At 39.5% G+C, this 16,540-nt stretch overlaps 1 protein-coding gene and 1 long non-coding RNA gene across 3 annotated transcripts; one reads left to right on the forward strand and one right to left on the reverse strand.

Moving 5' to 3' along the window:
* Nucleotides 1-460: 460 nt before the first annotated feature.
* Nucleotides 461-5,075, reverse strand: LOC124265979. Its single transcript, XR_006895601.1, has 3 exons — nt 4,992-5,075; nt 796-800; nt 461-473 (listed from the first exon to the last, which is right to left on the reverse strand). It is a non-coding gene; the product is annotated as an uncharacterized LOC124265979 (long non-coding RNA).
* Nucleotides 5,076-9,194: 4,119 nt separating this feature from the next.
* Nucleotides 9,195-15,061, forward strand: LOC124265975 (cell death abnormality protein 1-like). 2 transcript variants are annotated; one of them, XM_046700800.1, is made up of 8 exons: nt 9,219-9,405; nt 10,486-10,629; nt 10,969-11,115; nt 12,082-12,212; nt 12,347-12,484; nt 13,625-13,777; nt 14,156-14,302; nt 14,924-15,061. In XM_046700800.1, the coding sequence occupies exons 1-7, from the start codon at nt 9,333-9,335 to the stop codon at nt 14,243-14,245; spliced, it is 876 nt and encodes a 291-aa protein (XP_046556756.1). In that variant the 5' UTR covers nt 9,219-9,332; the 3' UTR covers nt 14,246-14,302; nt 14,924-15,061. The 2 variants fall into 2 exon arrangements, with proteins under 2 accessions (XP_046556757.1, XP_046556756.1); XM_046700801.1 differs by lacking the exon at nt 13,625-13,777 and having other exon boundaries at nt 9,195-9,405.
* Nucleotides 15,062-16,540: the final 1,479 nt, after the last annotated feature.

A 16,540-nucleotide genomic window follows, 5' to 3' on the forward strand; every position in this document is an offset into this window, starting at 1 on the left:
ACAGGCAGTGGCTATTTGTACTTCGGCTAATCTTTGAAAATCAATGAATGTACTATTTTCGGTACAAATGTACATTTCAATCACGGAAGGGGATCATATGGTTGCAACTCATTTCCTACTCTAGTCGTCATTGATCATTATACCTTAGTATAACGACAAAAAAGATTACATAAAATGCAAGGCCTAATAGTTTAGCAAGTAAGGATGCCTTCAGTTGCAAAGTCTCTTCTTCTATCACACATAATAGAGGTTCCTTGTATTATGTTCGGTTTAGACACTCAAGTAATGGTCACTAAGCTAATGTGCCTTGGCAACGCGTACATTTGGCTGGTCAACATGACGCAACTATTCTATAAGGCTAGCGTAACGTGAACATATGAACGTTTGCTCACATTTGCCAGTACCTGACAATCTCAAGGAAATTTAGAGTGAGTTCATGAAGGATTTGCATACGTTCTGTTTTGAAGGTGTGACTAATAATTATGAAACGAGGATAATTAGGATCGTCAATTTCGATTTGTTGCATATGCATTCTATTCTAATCGTGACGAGCATAATATAAGTAATTGATACATTAATCTTCAACACTCATACCTGTAGTGTTTCTGCTTTTTGTCCGGTATGGCCCGGTTTATGTTGTATTGTCTGGCTATTTAAATAGCAGCGGAAAAGTATCTGCGCATGGGCAGACCGAATGTTCATTCAAGTAAAGTGTGGGAGCTTTGAATGCGTGCAGTTGTCTGTTCAACATTATGACCCTTAGTGGGGACACACTGAGCGGTAACACCACAATACCCAGACTCTTAGAGTCAGGCACCTAATCGCCGGCCCACAATGTCAGCGATATCTGACCCACTCAGCTACTCATTCCATGAATGAGTGTTTGATGCCAGCTTGATGCCAGTCAGTGAAAGACACTGTCCAGTTTGATGCCAGTCAGTGAAAGACACTGTCCAGTTTGATGCCAGTCAGTGAAAGACACTGTCCAGTTTGATGCCCGGCAGTGAAAGACAATGTCAAGTTTGATGTCAGTCAGTGAAAGACACTCTCCAGTTTGATTGCATGCTGTCTACCGGTTCTCACATCGTGGACTCACGTTGCTTACGTAATACGTTCTTCAACCTCCAAATTCCACCCGGCCCAAGAAGAATGTTATATATGTCGAACCCATCAATAACACCCACAATAACACGCTCAGACTCGCTTTTTGATACCAAAGTAAATCCCAAGCATGTCTGCAAGTCTAGATTTCTTCAGTGTGAAAATTAAGAAAAACGGTTCGCTCTACCCCCATGTATAGTGCAATAAAGTACACTTTTACCCTGAACTATTATAGTAAAACTACGAGGACGCTTGCTAAGATGCCAAATTTGATACTTTTTAACGTTAATTACGATCAATCTAACTCACAAAACAAACAGAAAAACGACGGTGTCTGTGACCTAAATAAATGATCCTCGCTCAGGGCTAACTAACGTGATGTTGAATTGACGTGACTGCCGCCTACGTAAAGACGCACGTTACCAAGAAAACAAATGATAAACAGTTTGACGTTAGGGTTAAATATCTTCTCTAAATTATTTTAATTACATCTGTGATTAACGTAAACCATATGGGGAAATATGAACGTCGCATTTCTACTACCAACGTAAGTTTAGATCAGCGCTTGCATGGATGCATTGTGGGACTGTAAACTTTGAGAACGTTGTCGTGTCGCTGTTTAATTGTGAGTCCAACTGAGATATTATATCCGTCGAAAAACATAAACGTAATGTTTCCACCAGTGATGTTAGCCGAGAAACATATGCAAACCGAGAAACGGGCTACGGAGTAGTTTGCTGTAGGAGGCTGTACGACTTTTATACTTTAACAGATAATTTACGAAATTACCTTTTCATCTCAGAGACTACATTGTCCTTTGATCCACACATTAAAACCACATGAGAAACACAAAATAATTCATTTATCATGTTTATGTATGCGAGTTTATGTAATTCGTAAACATCAGAGACATATAATTTGGGTAATGTCTGTGTCGCTTGTGTTGCTGCTTATCAGGCTGAACGTACTTAATAGGATCGCCACAATACCTGGTGAAAACTGCAGTCCTATTTATCTCTTATGTTCAGCAATTAACAATGTCGAGGTCACCTAGCCCCACCAGTGGGGCAGGCAACAGACTTAGTCCTTGGCCAAAGCAAGGATATTGCCTATCTTATAAAATCTCTATGTAGCAGGAAAACTGTCAGCCACAAATCAGTAAGACACCTACCACACTCCAGAAATTCTTGTCGCTTCGGAACTAGTCACTGAATGTCCAGGTTACTAACAACAAACAAGGTTTACTCCACTGCTTGACTCACACACTGTAACCCAACTATACTGTGAAAGGGTAAACGTATAATGACGGATGACCAAATCTTTTCATATCTGATTAACGCAAATTAGTCGGACTTACATGTATGCTTGTATAAATTAATGTAATTATTATTATACTAACATTTGTATAGCGCCGATATCCAGTTCAACTGCTCAAAGGCGCTCTGTTTTCCTCGATCATTCGATGTCCATCACAACGGCACTTCGTATTTTCAATCTCAACTCCCTTGGGATCATACAACTCTTGCTGAATACTAGGCGCATCAAGTTAATGTGGCTTTCCCATCCTAAAGAGGTATCCATTTACAGCTGGGTGGACAAGAACACATAGTCATAGTACCTTGTCCAAGTTTACTGCACGTTGCTGTACCCACAACTAGGTGTTTGCACGTGTTCATGTGGCCACCATCTGGTCATCTACCAACGGATTCATGGGTTCTTTTAAGTGCACAGGGTTGTGTATTGTACACTAGGGGTTGTGACAAAAGTTGGGGTTGTGACAAGAGTCTGCACACAACGTTGACTCCAAGGTTTTTACACCCGGTCACAAATGGGCTCGATCCCGTCATCTCCAAGCTCGCTGGATTACTAGCCTGGAGCCTTAGACAGCTCGCCCACCGTAATGATGTAATGGCCATATGTAATATTCCCTACCACCCGGTTCTGTTATCCCGTCCAAAGCAACCCTATATTCCCCAATCACCGTGGTTGGTCATCCCTAACCAGTTATTCTATGACCACTACTCTAAGGATGTATCAAATGTATTAAATTTGCCCGAGCCTTGTCCCAGGTTTGCCTGACATCCCAAACAAAGCTTTCTGCAATACTTATCCCCGGGTCCTGTCATCTCTACATCTGGATTCTGTTAATTCTACCCCAGAGCCCTATTATCCCTTTCCCTTCCTCATCTTATCGTACATTGGGTCCCAGACCTAAGTGTGGTTATACCCCTACGGTGTGGTCCTATTACCAATGTCCCCAGATCATCTTATCCTTACCCCATGCTCCTAACATTCCTAACCTGCTGTCCAGTTATTCCTACCCAACTTTCATAACACCCCTATCCTGCGGCTCTGTCCTCCCTACTCCTGGGTCCTGTCCCTGTCCTATCCCTTGGTTATTGCAGCCTTATTTCGGGGCCCTGGTCATCCCACATGCCAGATCACATGAGGTAAACATGCACTTGAACTACCATTTTGTTGAAGCAAAGGTTATGAAACCATATAAAGTAAATACACAGTTTGTTTTGCTTGTGTCACTGATACTGGTTCGCTTACCCAATGGATGCTGCGAATGTAGCTCTCCTTCCTCATCCGAAGCCCACTGAAGCTGAATCTCTCCTCGATATTTGTTCCAAAGTTGAACACTTCAAAGCGGTACATTGGGCGGGGTTAATACATATTTAGTGATCAAACGTCTACGTTGTAGGTATTTCACTTCCTTGTTGAGGGTATTGGGATATCATCGCGATTGGGCGATAAAAGGACTCAAAGTTTGATGGCATACAAATGATGCAAATGATAAAGCTTGAAATGGTCCAGGACACAATCATTGCAGGGACTAAAGTTGATATGACTAGACTTGCCTACAATAGCTAACAACTGAGGGATGATGTAAATCCAGCTGGGGTCCATGCAGGAGGCAGAATGATGGTCCCTAGTATGGTGATCTACCTTCAGTTGTTGGCAATATATAGTCTGTTTTTATATTGTCTTGTCATGTGAAGTTAAAATGGTTTAAATGTAATTACTAGTCTTAAAATTTATATCTGTGATAATCTAGTTGTTTTCCTGTCCTTAGTTGACTTGTTTGTATGATTTACCTTTAATTTTATATTTCGATAACTTGATTTAGTCACGATATGGCTGAAATACTGCCGATGTGCCTTAAATCCTTAACTCACTCACTCACTCACTCAAGTTGATGATAAACAGACGTGTAATCGCATTGAATCGCACATCTCTGTGTCTCCCCACAGGTTCCTGTCAACCAGGATGGTTTGGAGACTCCTGTAGCTACTCCTGTCACTGCGGGACATCATGTGACGAGACTACAGGTGCCTGTTCTGGTTCTTGTGATCCGGGATGGAGAAAGGAAGTCGGTCTTTGCCAGAAACGTGAGTGACACATACACTGGCTTTGATTTTGATGTGTTTAATATTCTGCTTTGGTCGGTGTGAAAACAGCATCTTGGTACAAATCATTATAAATTGAATGATGATCCCTTAACTCACACCATATATGACATTTGTAATACAACATAAAGGTTGTAGGGTTGTGATTGACATTAGACTATTAACTAGAATCCGAATATCACCATGCATTTAAACCCATGTTAACCTTTTCACATACATGTATTGGGAATGTATGGAATTTTGTGAGGACATGATTATTGTCCTACATTGCACAGACGACGAGAGCAACATCTTGAGCGTATTGAGGCTATAGATGGGGGCAGTGACGTAACATTATTGTTGTACTTCACAGAAAATATTGCCCTAAACAAGACAGCATCAGCAACATCTGAAGTGTACAAAGACATAATGCTTGTTTTTATAGAAAACATTGCACTGAGCAAGACAGTATCAACAACATCTGGAATGTATGGATACTGGTACCCGTCAAAGGCTGTGGACGGAGACAGTGACATACGTGGTGAGGGTAGAACCTGTTTCCACGCTTTTAGATCTCCGTCAGACTGGACAGTAGAGCTGTGTATCGTGGCCTAAGTGGCGAGACGATATATCCCGATACTAGTTTAATGAGGCGAGACGATATATCATGAAAGTATTGGCAAGGAACCTGCGAGACGATTATCATCACGATACAGTGATGGCGATACGATACTTATCCCGATACTTTACAATCCTAAAAACAGGACATATATGATAGATAAAATGACTGAATCTTCATTTGTTATTCATCACAACATGTGTTACATTCACACACACTTAAAAGGCTGTTCATGTAATAAAGTTTCAGCATTTAATGCTTAAGAAAGTACAATCAAACATATTCAGTACACCTTGCTCTAGGTTTCCCTTGGAAAGTTGTGTTTCTGCACCAATGCTTGCACAGGCAATTTATACAGTAATTTATACCAGAATCACTGCACAAAACTCATAAGTATGCTTTCTAAAGTTTATCTTCTCTTTCTTAACAAAGCTAAGACATCGTTCATAGTTGTTAATAAATGGTGTTTGTCAAACAACTAAAACATGTTTCAATTACTTAAAGACAAGTCTTTACAGTTCACAGAGATTGTTCACATGCTTTCACTGATACACTTACTCCTTTGTTTATGTAACAACGATGGCAGACACAAACAAATGTCTTTTAGGTTCAGTTTGTTTTTAAAATTCAGAAAAAATTCAAAGAGACTCCCTTCCTATTACTTATGCAATACTCCCTACAACTTTAAGTAATATTTAAGTAGTATCGGGATATATCGTCTCTTGTGGCGATACATCGATGTATCATGGACCCTCGCGATATAAATATCCTGATATATTGCCTAAACATGTTTTGTATCGATGCACTCGTATCGCGTAGTTGACGATGCAAACATCGATACTATCGATGAATCGTTACACCACTACTGGACAGTGGATCTGGGCCGGGACTTCCAGCTGTACGACATCAGGATCTACAGCAGACGTGGATGTAGGTATCCAGGCTTCGTGATCTAAGAGAGAACGATGCTATTTAGATTGTTATGTATCACCTTAGACTCACCTTAGACACATTACTGAAGTCTAGTTTTTCACTATAGTACATCAAACACATGAAAAAGTAACAATTTAGCAATCACGTAATTCTTCAACAAGTGTTCTGCTGACAACATATTTATCAACCTATTTCAACACTCCACATCAGTGAATCGGCTTAGAAGTAAATCCACCTCAAGTTTCTAAACAACAAATATGTGATGGACAAAGGGAGACGGAAACCCAGATATGTGCAATAGACTGGTATTGCTCTATCTGAGGAGACAATTTTACTATACGCCGATGATCAAACTATAGCAATAACAGTAACGCCCCATGACCTGATATATCTCAACGTGTGATACCTGTACTTATTTCTAGCAAGCCTATTATTTCTATTCTGTTTTATAAGCTATTTACACATTGAAAGTAAACAGGGCCATTCCGCTGATGTAATGGGTGAGGTGAGGTGCGTGTGTATGTGTGGCTGCTTGTACTAGCCCATACTTACGCTGGTTTATAGTGCAGGCTCACTGATATATCATGCCGAAGTTAACAATGAATACCCCGCTCAGACATATCATACTGACTCCGACATGACCAGTTCTTGTTGTATCCATTAATGCTGAGCGCCAGGTATATTGTACCATATTTTGGCGTCTCTTGGTAAGACGCGGCCTTGGATCGAACCCGCGACCTTCCGCCCTCTGGGCAGACGCCCAAAACACTACACCACGGAGGCGGTCTGCTGTAAGGGAAGTTCAATAACAGCAGTAGTGGGTCTTATTGTTAGAAGAACGTATAGTATGACCAGAAATTATTGAGAATTTTAGGAATATGTTTAGTTGGACTTCTAGTATAAACATCCTTGACCAGCTATCAAGTGCTTGGTTTCATTCAAGAGAGATAACTCCGTTAATCCTTTTTCATTAGTTTGTGAAGAGTTATCCCCCTTTGTTTACTTGCTAGCAGACGGCGTTTTTAGTGATCCTCAGTATGGATGATTGAGAGAAGAGGAAGTTGATTTTAGAGTATTATAACAAGGACATCAGATCAGCTTAAGTGATTTCAAGTAGAACAGGCATCCCTTTGTCCAATGTTTATCCTGTTTTGAAAAATATTGCAAATGGATATGGTATTGAGCACCAGGGAGGCCCAGAAAATTGACTGTCGGTAACAGGAGGCGGCTTCGTATTCTTGTTTCTAAAAACAAACGAAGGAGTTTAGAAAACTTAAGGCTGGATATGATTGAAAGAGGAACTGTGGCTGTCTGTAAGGAGACAATTGGAACTGAGCTGTATGCAATGGGTTGGCAGAAAAGTCGAGGAATTCCATCACCGATCATAAAACCTGAACAAAAGGAGCGAAGGTTGAACTGGTGCTTACAGCATAGAAATTTTAACTGGACAATGTGATTTTCTCAGATGAAAGTTCTGTGTGGCTGTTTCCTAATACACTGACATTCTGGACCAAACAAACTGAAAAACCTTTGTATCAGCGCCCAAAGTACAGTCCGAAATTGAATGTGTGGGGTGGCATATCTGTGTTAGGGGCAACGCCCCTCTGTGTATTTGAAGGGAATATGAACAGTGAGCGATACACAGATATTCTCGAGGGACATTTACTTCCATCTGCTCACGTGTTCTATGGACAGTTTTGGATTTTCCAGCAGGACAACGACCCAAAACATCGTTCAAAGCATTCACAGGCCTGGTTTCGGACCCAAACTATTACATTATTAGATTGGCAAAGCTATAGCACTGACTTAAATCCATTAGAAAATGTTTTTGGACTTATGAAGGAAAGTGTCAATAAGAAAAATCTGACAAATATTGCTGAAATGAAAGGAGAGGTGGTCCGATATTGGGACAGCATGGACCACGACTTTCTAACTTCTTTGATCAGTAGTATGCCCCGCCGCATTGAAGCCTGCATTGCTGCCCATGGTGACTTGACAAAGTACTAACTGTTCACCTGTCTTTGAATCTGGAGTTATGTTCTGCTAATATTCACATTTAATACGTGAGTAATGAGTGAAAAAAATTGAAAAAGTACAATCTTTAACTTCTCAATAATTTCTGGTTGTACTGTATGAACAACTTAAGAATTTGTACCGTTGACTATAACTACATATGTCGGGATCAGTGAAAGAATCAAATATTGAGAGTGATCATGTGCACATGTACATTCAGATGATTTTTGAACTTCGTGCCGTTACGATTTGCAAACAAACGAGTTTGGGTGTAATCAGTCTAAACAGCCTCTGCTCGAATGCACATATTGTTGGATTGGGTGCGTCTCCTCTCATGCATTAGTCCATTGCATGAACATAATTTTGTGATCTGATATATAGGTTAACATAAGCTATATAAACACAGTGTAATAGTGTAACGCAGTCTGAAACAGTATATGTTTCACTCAAGTCTACTGGAGTAATGCCAACTCCAACATCTATCTGAACAACGACACCTCCAGCATCTGTTCCACCATCCCGAGTTCAACCCCCAACCCAACTGACTTGACGTTTAACGGTATCGGCAGATACGTCACCATCAGGAACCCGTGGATAGGGCCTGGAGACAATTATGCACTCAACATCTGTGAGGTGGAGATCTATGGTAAATCATTAATTTTATTTATTTTATTTATTAGTAATTTGGTAATTGTGAATCGGGTACTGGTGATGCATGTGTGTTTTATTGCCCTTCAACAGCAAAGTCGTTGTAAATTCCGTTCCAGGATACATTCCTTATTTTGGGAGTGTGGCAGCGTTGAAAGGTTTTTTTACATTCATATAGCTGGGTATTTGAAATGATTGTTTCTATTTGTTCCATTAAAAATACATGCGATATGCATGCTTCAAAACTTATATTGTTACTTTCTCGCAGAAGATCCCGCTCTATTAATACAATTAGCTGGTACTACCCCGTGTTTAATAACTGGACGCTTTAAACAGCTGAAACTAGATTCAAAACAAATATTGAAAACTCTCCACATCTCCGGGTTTATTCAGTATGATTTAGTTAAGAGATAATAATTTAGTTAAGAGATAATAATTTAGTTAAGAGATGAACCTATGCACACTCGATATGAGTGAGTTGAGATTTAGAGTAACATCGACAATATTTCATCCATACCGTGACTTAAGCAAGATATACATCAATAATAATAAATTTATTCCTTAAAACTTGTTGACAAAGGACAGTAAAAGAACTAGGTTAACATAGATAGAGATATAAAACTAACATGTTAGTCCAAGGGACAGGAGGAAACGATGGCTATGCTAGTGCACTGAACATTTGTGAGGTGGAGATCTATGGTAAACATTCATTCATTGTATTTACAAGTATTTGTCTATTCGTGTGTTTCACGACTCTTCCCCAGTCTTTGTAAGGTTTGTGCCAGAACTTTGTCACAGTATTTGAGAAGCATTATCAAATACATTGTGAAAGTGTGACAGTGTTGACTCAGTGTACTCATTTTTGTAAAATAGACGCGACAAAACCCTTTCCACATCCATAAGAACTCTCTGCTGAAAGAAGAGTCTATTTTACATTTGTGACTATAACATGAATATACAGTATACTTGTTTCAGCAGTATTATAGTTGTATGATGTTGTTTGTAAATAAATCGAGTCTGGGCCATACAGTCCAGTGATTTGTCACCATGCACTACAATGACAGAGCATGTGTTTATTAATCGCTATGACATAGTGATGATACCAGGTGTTTGCAGAAGGTGAGCGTATCCTGCCCCACTGGTGGCACCGTCATAAACATCAAGACAGTTGTTCAGCTGAAATAATTGCGGGAAAATGTGGTATACACCAAAATAGGGAACTGCATCCGACATCATTACCAAACAGAGAAACATGACTCCGTTCTCGCCATAATGTTTTATCTATTTGGTTGCCACGTTGACAGCTCCTAATTTGTTATGGAAATCACACTTTGGTTCTGGTGCTGAGATGGAAACAGTAGGCAAATGCACTTGACCATTTAGCGTGGCCCATTTAGTAACATATTTAGACTCTATTTGTAAGGATAAACATGGTGTCTCGAGCATCAGCGTCTTAGTCATTTAACTGTGAACAAAAACGATATTGTTTTCAGACTCCCTCCGTTCTGTAGCTATGAAGCAATGTCTATACATAACATAAAATACTCGACAAATGGTCGAATTCGATGTGTACATGTACTGCGTTGCATACTGTCCATTCCTATCAACTATCAATCCATAGAACTACAGAGCAATCACTGATCAAATCATGTAAATTGCATAATGTCGGCAATTCATCGATTCCATATTTCCACAATTTCCATTCCATTTATGCCTACAAGTTACCCTTGATATATGGGCTTGTTTGTATGTACTTATCTTGTGTTAATAATGCACCAGCTTGCAGCCCAGGAATCTACGGAGTGAAGTGTAATACGTTCTGTCACTGCCTGGATTCAACCTGTGATCGCTTGACTGGATTCTGTCATGGAAACTGTAGAGGAAACTGTAGACCAGGGTGGCAGGGACAGAGATGTGATACTGGTGAGAAAATGTTACTGCCAGTATTGTGTGTCCCAGTCAGTGGTATTTGTGGCTGTAGATGCCTTTACATGGCTTGTTGACTGTCATCTTAAGTTCGTCATTGTTAATGCAAAGGTATAACAAGAGGCGATCGTTCTGGAGATCTTACTGTCGGCTCCATGCTAGTGGTGCATCAACTCGGACCTACTGACTCGTTTCATTCGCTTTGATAAACCAACTTGGTGAAACAAAAGCCTACTTATTTTAATGAATGCTAAATCTCCTGCTTGTCTATATTTTACAGCTTGCTTTCAACATTATTTACGAATGAATATTTTACTTCTTGCCCATATTTTACAGCTTGCAACAGCACCACGTATGGTACTAACTGCAAGAAAACGTGTGCTGAACGGAGGTGTTCATCTCCAAATTCGTCATGCGACCGTCGCACTGGAGCATGTGACACAGGATGTCTTCCTGGTTGGATGGACTTTGACTGCACACAAGGTAACGTGCAACTGGACAAATTAAATACACAGTTGCATGGCAGGCAGAGAAAGAAGGCAGCTCAAATGCATCAGCTATACCTTGCAAGTTATTCAAAAAAGAAGCCTGCCACACATGGTTAACAGAAAAAACATCAGTGTATGTAGATATAACTATCAAGCACATTGTAAGCTCATGATGTCTTTATTACAGGATGTTCCAGGGGCAAGTACGGCGAAACTGTACTAGTCTTTGTACCGAGAGACACTGTGCAGGAAATTCATCATGTGACCATGTGACTGGGTCATGTGATTCAGGATGTAAAGCTGGATGGATGGGTGTTGACTGTAAAGAGGGTAAGTACTGGAAAAGACCTATTGGTAAGTGAGTGTGAAATAACCATTTTCTAAAAAAATGTCCACTTTCTTATGAACACTTTACCTAATGCATTGAAAGCCCCATTAAATCACTGCTAAGAATTAAATCACATGATTGATGAACATTTAACAAAAGGCCGTGGTTGTTGAGGTCTTACTGTTGGTAAGTTTTCAGGTGCATCAACAATATCTACTGACCCGTTCCATACACTTTGTTGAACCGATTACCAAGAGTGCTTCACAAGTCAAAAGCCTTTCAACCTTATTTACGAATGAATGTTTTACTTCTTGTCCATATTTTAAAACTTGCAACAGCACTGCGTATGGCACTAACTGCAAGAAAACGTGTCCTGGGCGGAAGTGTTCACTTCCAAGTTCGTCATGTGACCGGCACACTGGAGCATGTGACACAGAATGTCTTCCTGATTGGATAGGGGTTGACTGCACACAAGGCAAGGAATGTTGACAGTTTATCGGTATGGAACGGCCCAAGAATCATTTGCAACTTGAAACAAAATATATCAGTTATTGTTAAAGGAACTTACCATGAAGAGCGTCAATGCACATGCAGCCGTGAATGCGCTCTAACCTCTACCGTTCTTTCTCACAGAATGTGCCAATGGAAAGTACGGCGAAAATTGTACTAGTCTTTGCTCTGAAAGACACTGTGCCGGAAATTCATCATGTGATCATGTGATTCTGGATGTAAAGCTGGATGGATGGGTGTTGATTGTAAAGAAGGTCAGTCATTAAAATGAATCGTAATTATTAGTAAGATAATAAGAATTAAAGTTTGAGCCAAAGACTTTCTTCAGAATATGTACGGTACACCTTATGGTAAATTACAATATGGAAACCGTGCTGTCGTATTTCAGCTTGCGATTCCAATCATTATTGACCTGACTGTCGTGGTGTATGCTCCTCCAGACAATGTGCAGGGAACTCTTCCTGTCACTCAACAGGAACCTGTGACAGTGGATGTGAGACGGGATGGACACAGGGTGACTGTACAGGTTATGATATTATGTCATATGTTACTGATGCTCAAACTAGTTTTAATTAATAAACGATATGGCTGAATATTGCCGATGTGACGTAAATCTTTAATTCACTCACTCACTCACATATTACTAGTTAGGTCATCTAACGGTTTTAAATAAAATGTGCAGTATACATTTCAAGCTGAAATACCTTTTCATCTGTAACCAATAGTAGTGGAATACATATCCCTTCGGCGACAGGTTTGATTGACAAATGTCTTCAAGAACAAATCAGAATGTGTTCGCTCATGAGGTCCAGAACAGGACTACTTGTATTGTTACATTTTTAAAAGTAAATTTAAATATTAAGGCTAAAAGGCTTGGTTAATGGATGAAAGTTTTGAATAACAATGCTCATCATTATGGATGCTTTATAATACAACAAGCAAATAAGGAAGGAGAACACGAACACCTTTCGAGATGGATTAAGTCAGAGTGTGTGTCATGATCAGTCAGGCATTATCCAAAGTGTGGTAGCCTTACAAGAAACTTTTCCCTTTTACTTTTGTAATAACGCGACGAATTATCATTCAATCACTAAAGTAATTGTTGGTGAAATATAATTAACGTGAAACATAAAACATGACCACATATGTCCAGGGTGTATGTCATGTCAGGTTATGAACAACGTTTGGTCATAGTCCATAATTATGTTGCTCAAAGACTCTCCAACAATACTCTAAACAGTAGATCACTGCACAAAAGGGAAATGATAAACCCATTTTCATACGTAACTCGGGTTTATCATTTCCCTTGTGTCGACTTTACGACTGAGCATGTATTTATGAATAACTATGTAATAGTGATCACACACCGCGTTCGAGAAATGATGAGGTGTTATGGCACAAACACATGCAAACCCAAGTTCAGTGTTCACATGAAGCAAAACAATAGTGCCATGAACATACTGTAAGTCATGAAACTTATCCTATCTAATAACGTAATGCGTACATTATATCACCATGTCATGGTTTATATTTGAATGCCAAGGGTGATTTTCTCATTTGGAGGGGTATTCTTTTTGTATTTGCTGGAGTATATTGTAATAGTTATAATAATTCTCAAAGGGTGGAAATTTAAGCGAAACTACATTTCTATGTTTACATTTTACAGTGCCTGTCAACTGTCCTCCTGGAAGGTATGGACCAGGATGTACAGAGTTCTGCAGTTCCCGCAACTGTTAAACGCCATCATCTGTGTGTGACGTCACTGGATCGTGCCCAGACGGATGCCGGGAAGGATGGCAGAATGATGACTGCATTATACGTGAGACTAAGACTTAGAATTATTTTCATAGTGCACCTATTTCTACTGTTATGCAAGATATATATCGTATATGTAATGCCGAATGCTAATGAACTGTTGCCGATATACATATCGAGTTGAAATAGAGTTGGCAGAGATGACACGTGCTGCTATTTTGTCATGTGCAAATGCGTAAGTTATGTAATGCGAAATGCCAATTGTATGTTATATACTGAGTGAATTGTCAATGACATTACAATTCAGTAACATTGTTATTGTGACTCTGTATGTATCATCTTGATTGAATGTAGATCGAAAACCTTGTTGCAAGACATTTCAACCTCACGAAACAAAGATGTAATTGTTCGGTGACCAGTCTCTCTCTTTCTTTGCGTGAAGCATGTCAGAGCGGAAAGTACGGTTCTATCTGCAGCAAGTCTTGTGATTCCCGTCATTGCCAAACTGCACCAGTCTCCTGCGACCACGTGACAGGAGCCTGCGCTGCCGGTTGTCGGGAAAGATGGTTTGGAGCAGACTGTACTCAGAGTAATGTTTCCAGAAATTCATATTTAAAAAATATTCTAAGAATTAGAAACGCATAGATGATGTTGATATGCGTCTATACAGCACTAGCTCTGAAATGGTTTAAAAGATATTTCAAGCTGAGGATTTCAAGCTGAGTCGGCTTAGGAAGGAGTAATGCCAGGTGAGAGTGCGGTCTTGTACGCAGTGCCCATGGTCTCTCAGGTCTGCCAGTATGTGTAGAGTATTGATGTTTTATTATTTCAATCAGAAACACTGTTTAGATGTGGGACTTACTTACTGATGAAAGAGCTAATTATCACTTGCCTCTATCAAAGCTGACAAAGGTGGTAATAGCGTACAACAGCCTGTAAGCATTTCCATCATTTGATCGATAATCTCCTTTAGACCATAAATTTTGCATCGGGCAACACTCATGATAATTGTATACGTTGTATTTTTACCGTATTTTCAAATGTGTTCTCTCTCATCAGGGTTTCATATGCTGTATATTACTGTATATTAGTGGGAATTCAGTGGAAGAGCCAGAATGATTTGATAAGATATGTCATTACTGAAGCATATTTAAATGTACTTCTTGATAGCATAACTTCATCACTTAATACCGGAACTGTTAACTTTCAGGATGCAAGCCTGGAACTTATGGACCTGATTGTACTCGTTGTGGATATTGTGACGTCACATGTAATGTTGGAGATGGACGCTGTCCCGGAGAATGTCTGGACGGCTTCACTGGTGACCGATGTGATGAGGATGTTAGAGGTTCGAATCTCATTTATGTCTTTATAAACCGTTGCTTTAGAACGTTGATATAAATTATGCAATGTGCGTATTATAGTCAGTGATATTAAATAATGTCAAGCGCACAACTAATTCGTTTGTGTATCTGGTTCAGTGTCTCCTGTTACAAGCGGTGTCATTGGAGGAGCGGTAGTACTTGTAGTAATGCTGTTGCTGATTGGTGGGTTAATGATGTGTCTGCTGAAATCTGGAAGGTAACTTTTGAAAAGGTTTTGTACGAAGCAGTAACAATTATATAAAACGGTTTTAAAATAATGTGTGCACGGATATTGCTGTTAATACAGTCTACGAAAGGTACGGGTTCAGCGGAAAGTTTTCAGTTTCTATCAATGGATCAGTGTGCACTGGATTTCAATTTTCAGCTCCCTGTGGAGTATACAACAGTTCAGATTTTCAGGCTCTAGAACTGTCACATGTCTTATTTCTATCAAACATCTCTGTTTCAGACTGAAATGGATATCCTCACCTAGCACAGGTGTGAGAAATACAGACACAGGTGGCACTGGAGAGGTTCCTGCTCATGCGAACACATCTGGAACAAATGAGCAAGACTACACCGAACTGAGTGAAGTCACCAGGGAGAGAGACGAGAAGTCACCTTATGATGTCATTCAGAACAAAGTGTATGAAAACAACCAAATCTGAGTTGAGAGTAGTGCATCCTTTTCGTGCGTACTATGACATACCACATTTAATGTACACAAAGCTGAATATGATCTGTCCAGAGAACAACTCTGGAATAGTGTATATGGTTATACCATGATATAATATTAAAATATGTTTAGTTTACTTTCGCATTTGGTATTTTGTACATATAATAAGTGTTAATGAATTGTCGTTATTGTTATGATATTGTTATATTTGTTATTATTTTTATGCTTTATGTCACTACTGAACAAGACAATCATTGCATGATTAACGCATGTTGTGTTTACCGTGCGTTGAATCTAATTTGCTTTCCTGTATCTATGTTACAGAAAATTCAGATAATTGACACTTATATTTTGTACTACGAGCATGATAAATACCGCAGAAGGAAGGGCATATAATGATATCCTAGACAATACTGGCAACGAATACTTTACGCAGGAAAGATTAAAATGAAAATATCCCGTTGTACACGTATGTTGTATCCGATCAGTTCATAACATGTATCCTTGCTGGTGTCATTAAATAGTAGGACTGAAACCATGACCACCGGTGTCCGCAGATGTGATACTCTCCGATCTGCAAATATACAAATACTGCAAAACATAAAGGAAAGTATCAAATAGGCTTTGCTCATGTTTTTGTTTTAATGTATTTCACCACCTAAGTAATATTTCACTTCTTATTTCACTGATTAATTTGTACAACCCATGTTCTATCAGCCATGGGTGGTAAACAGAAAAAAATTTACCAACAAAGTATTCTTAATTTATCCACTGTTTCCTGACGCAA

This window comes from Haliotis rubra, unplaced genomic scaffold, assembly GCF_003918875.1.
Source record: "Haliotis rubra isolate DU_JTF1 unplaced genomic scaffold, ASM391887v1 Scf1223, whole genome shotgun sequence".
NCBI lineage: Eukaryota > Metazoa > Mollusca > Gastropoda > Lepetellida > Haliotidae > Haliotis > Haliotis rubra.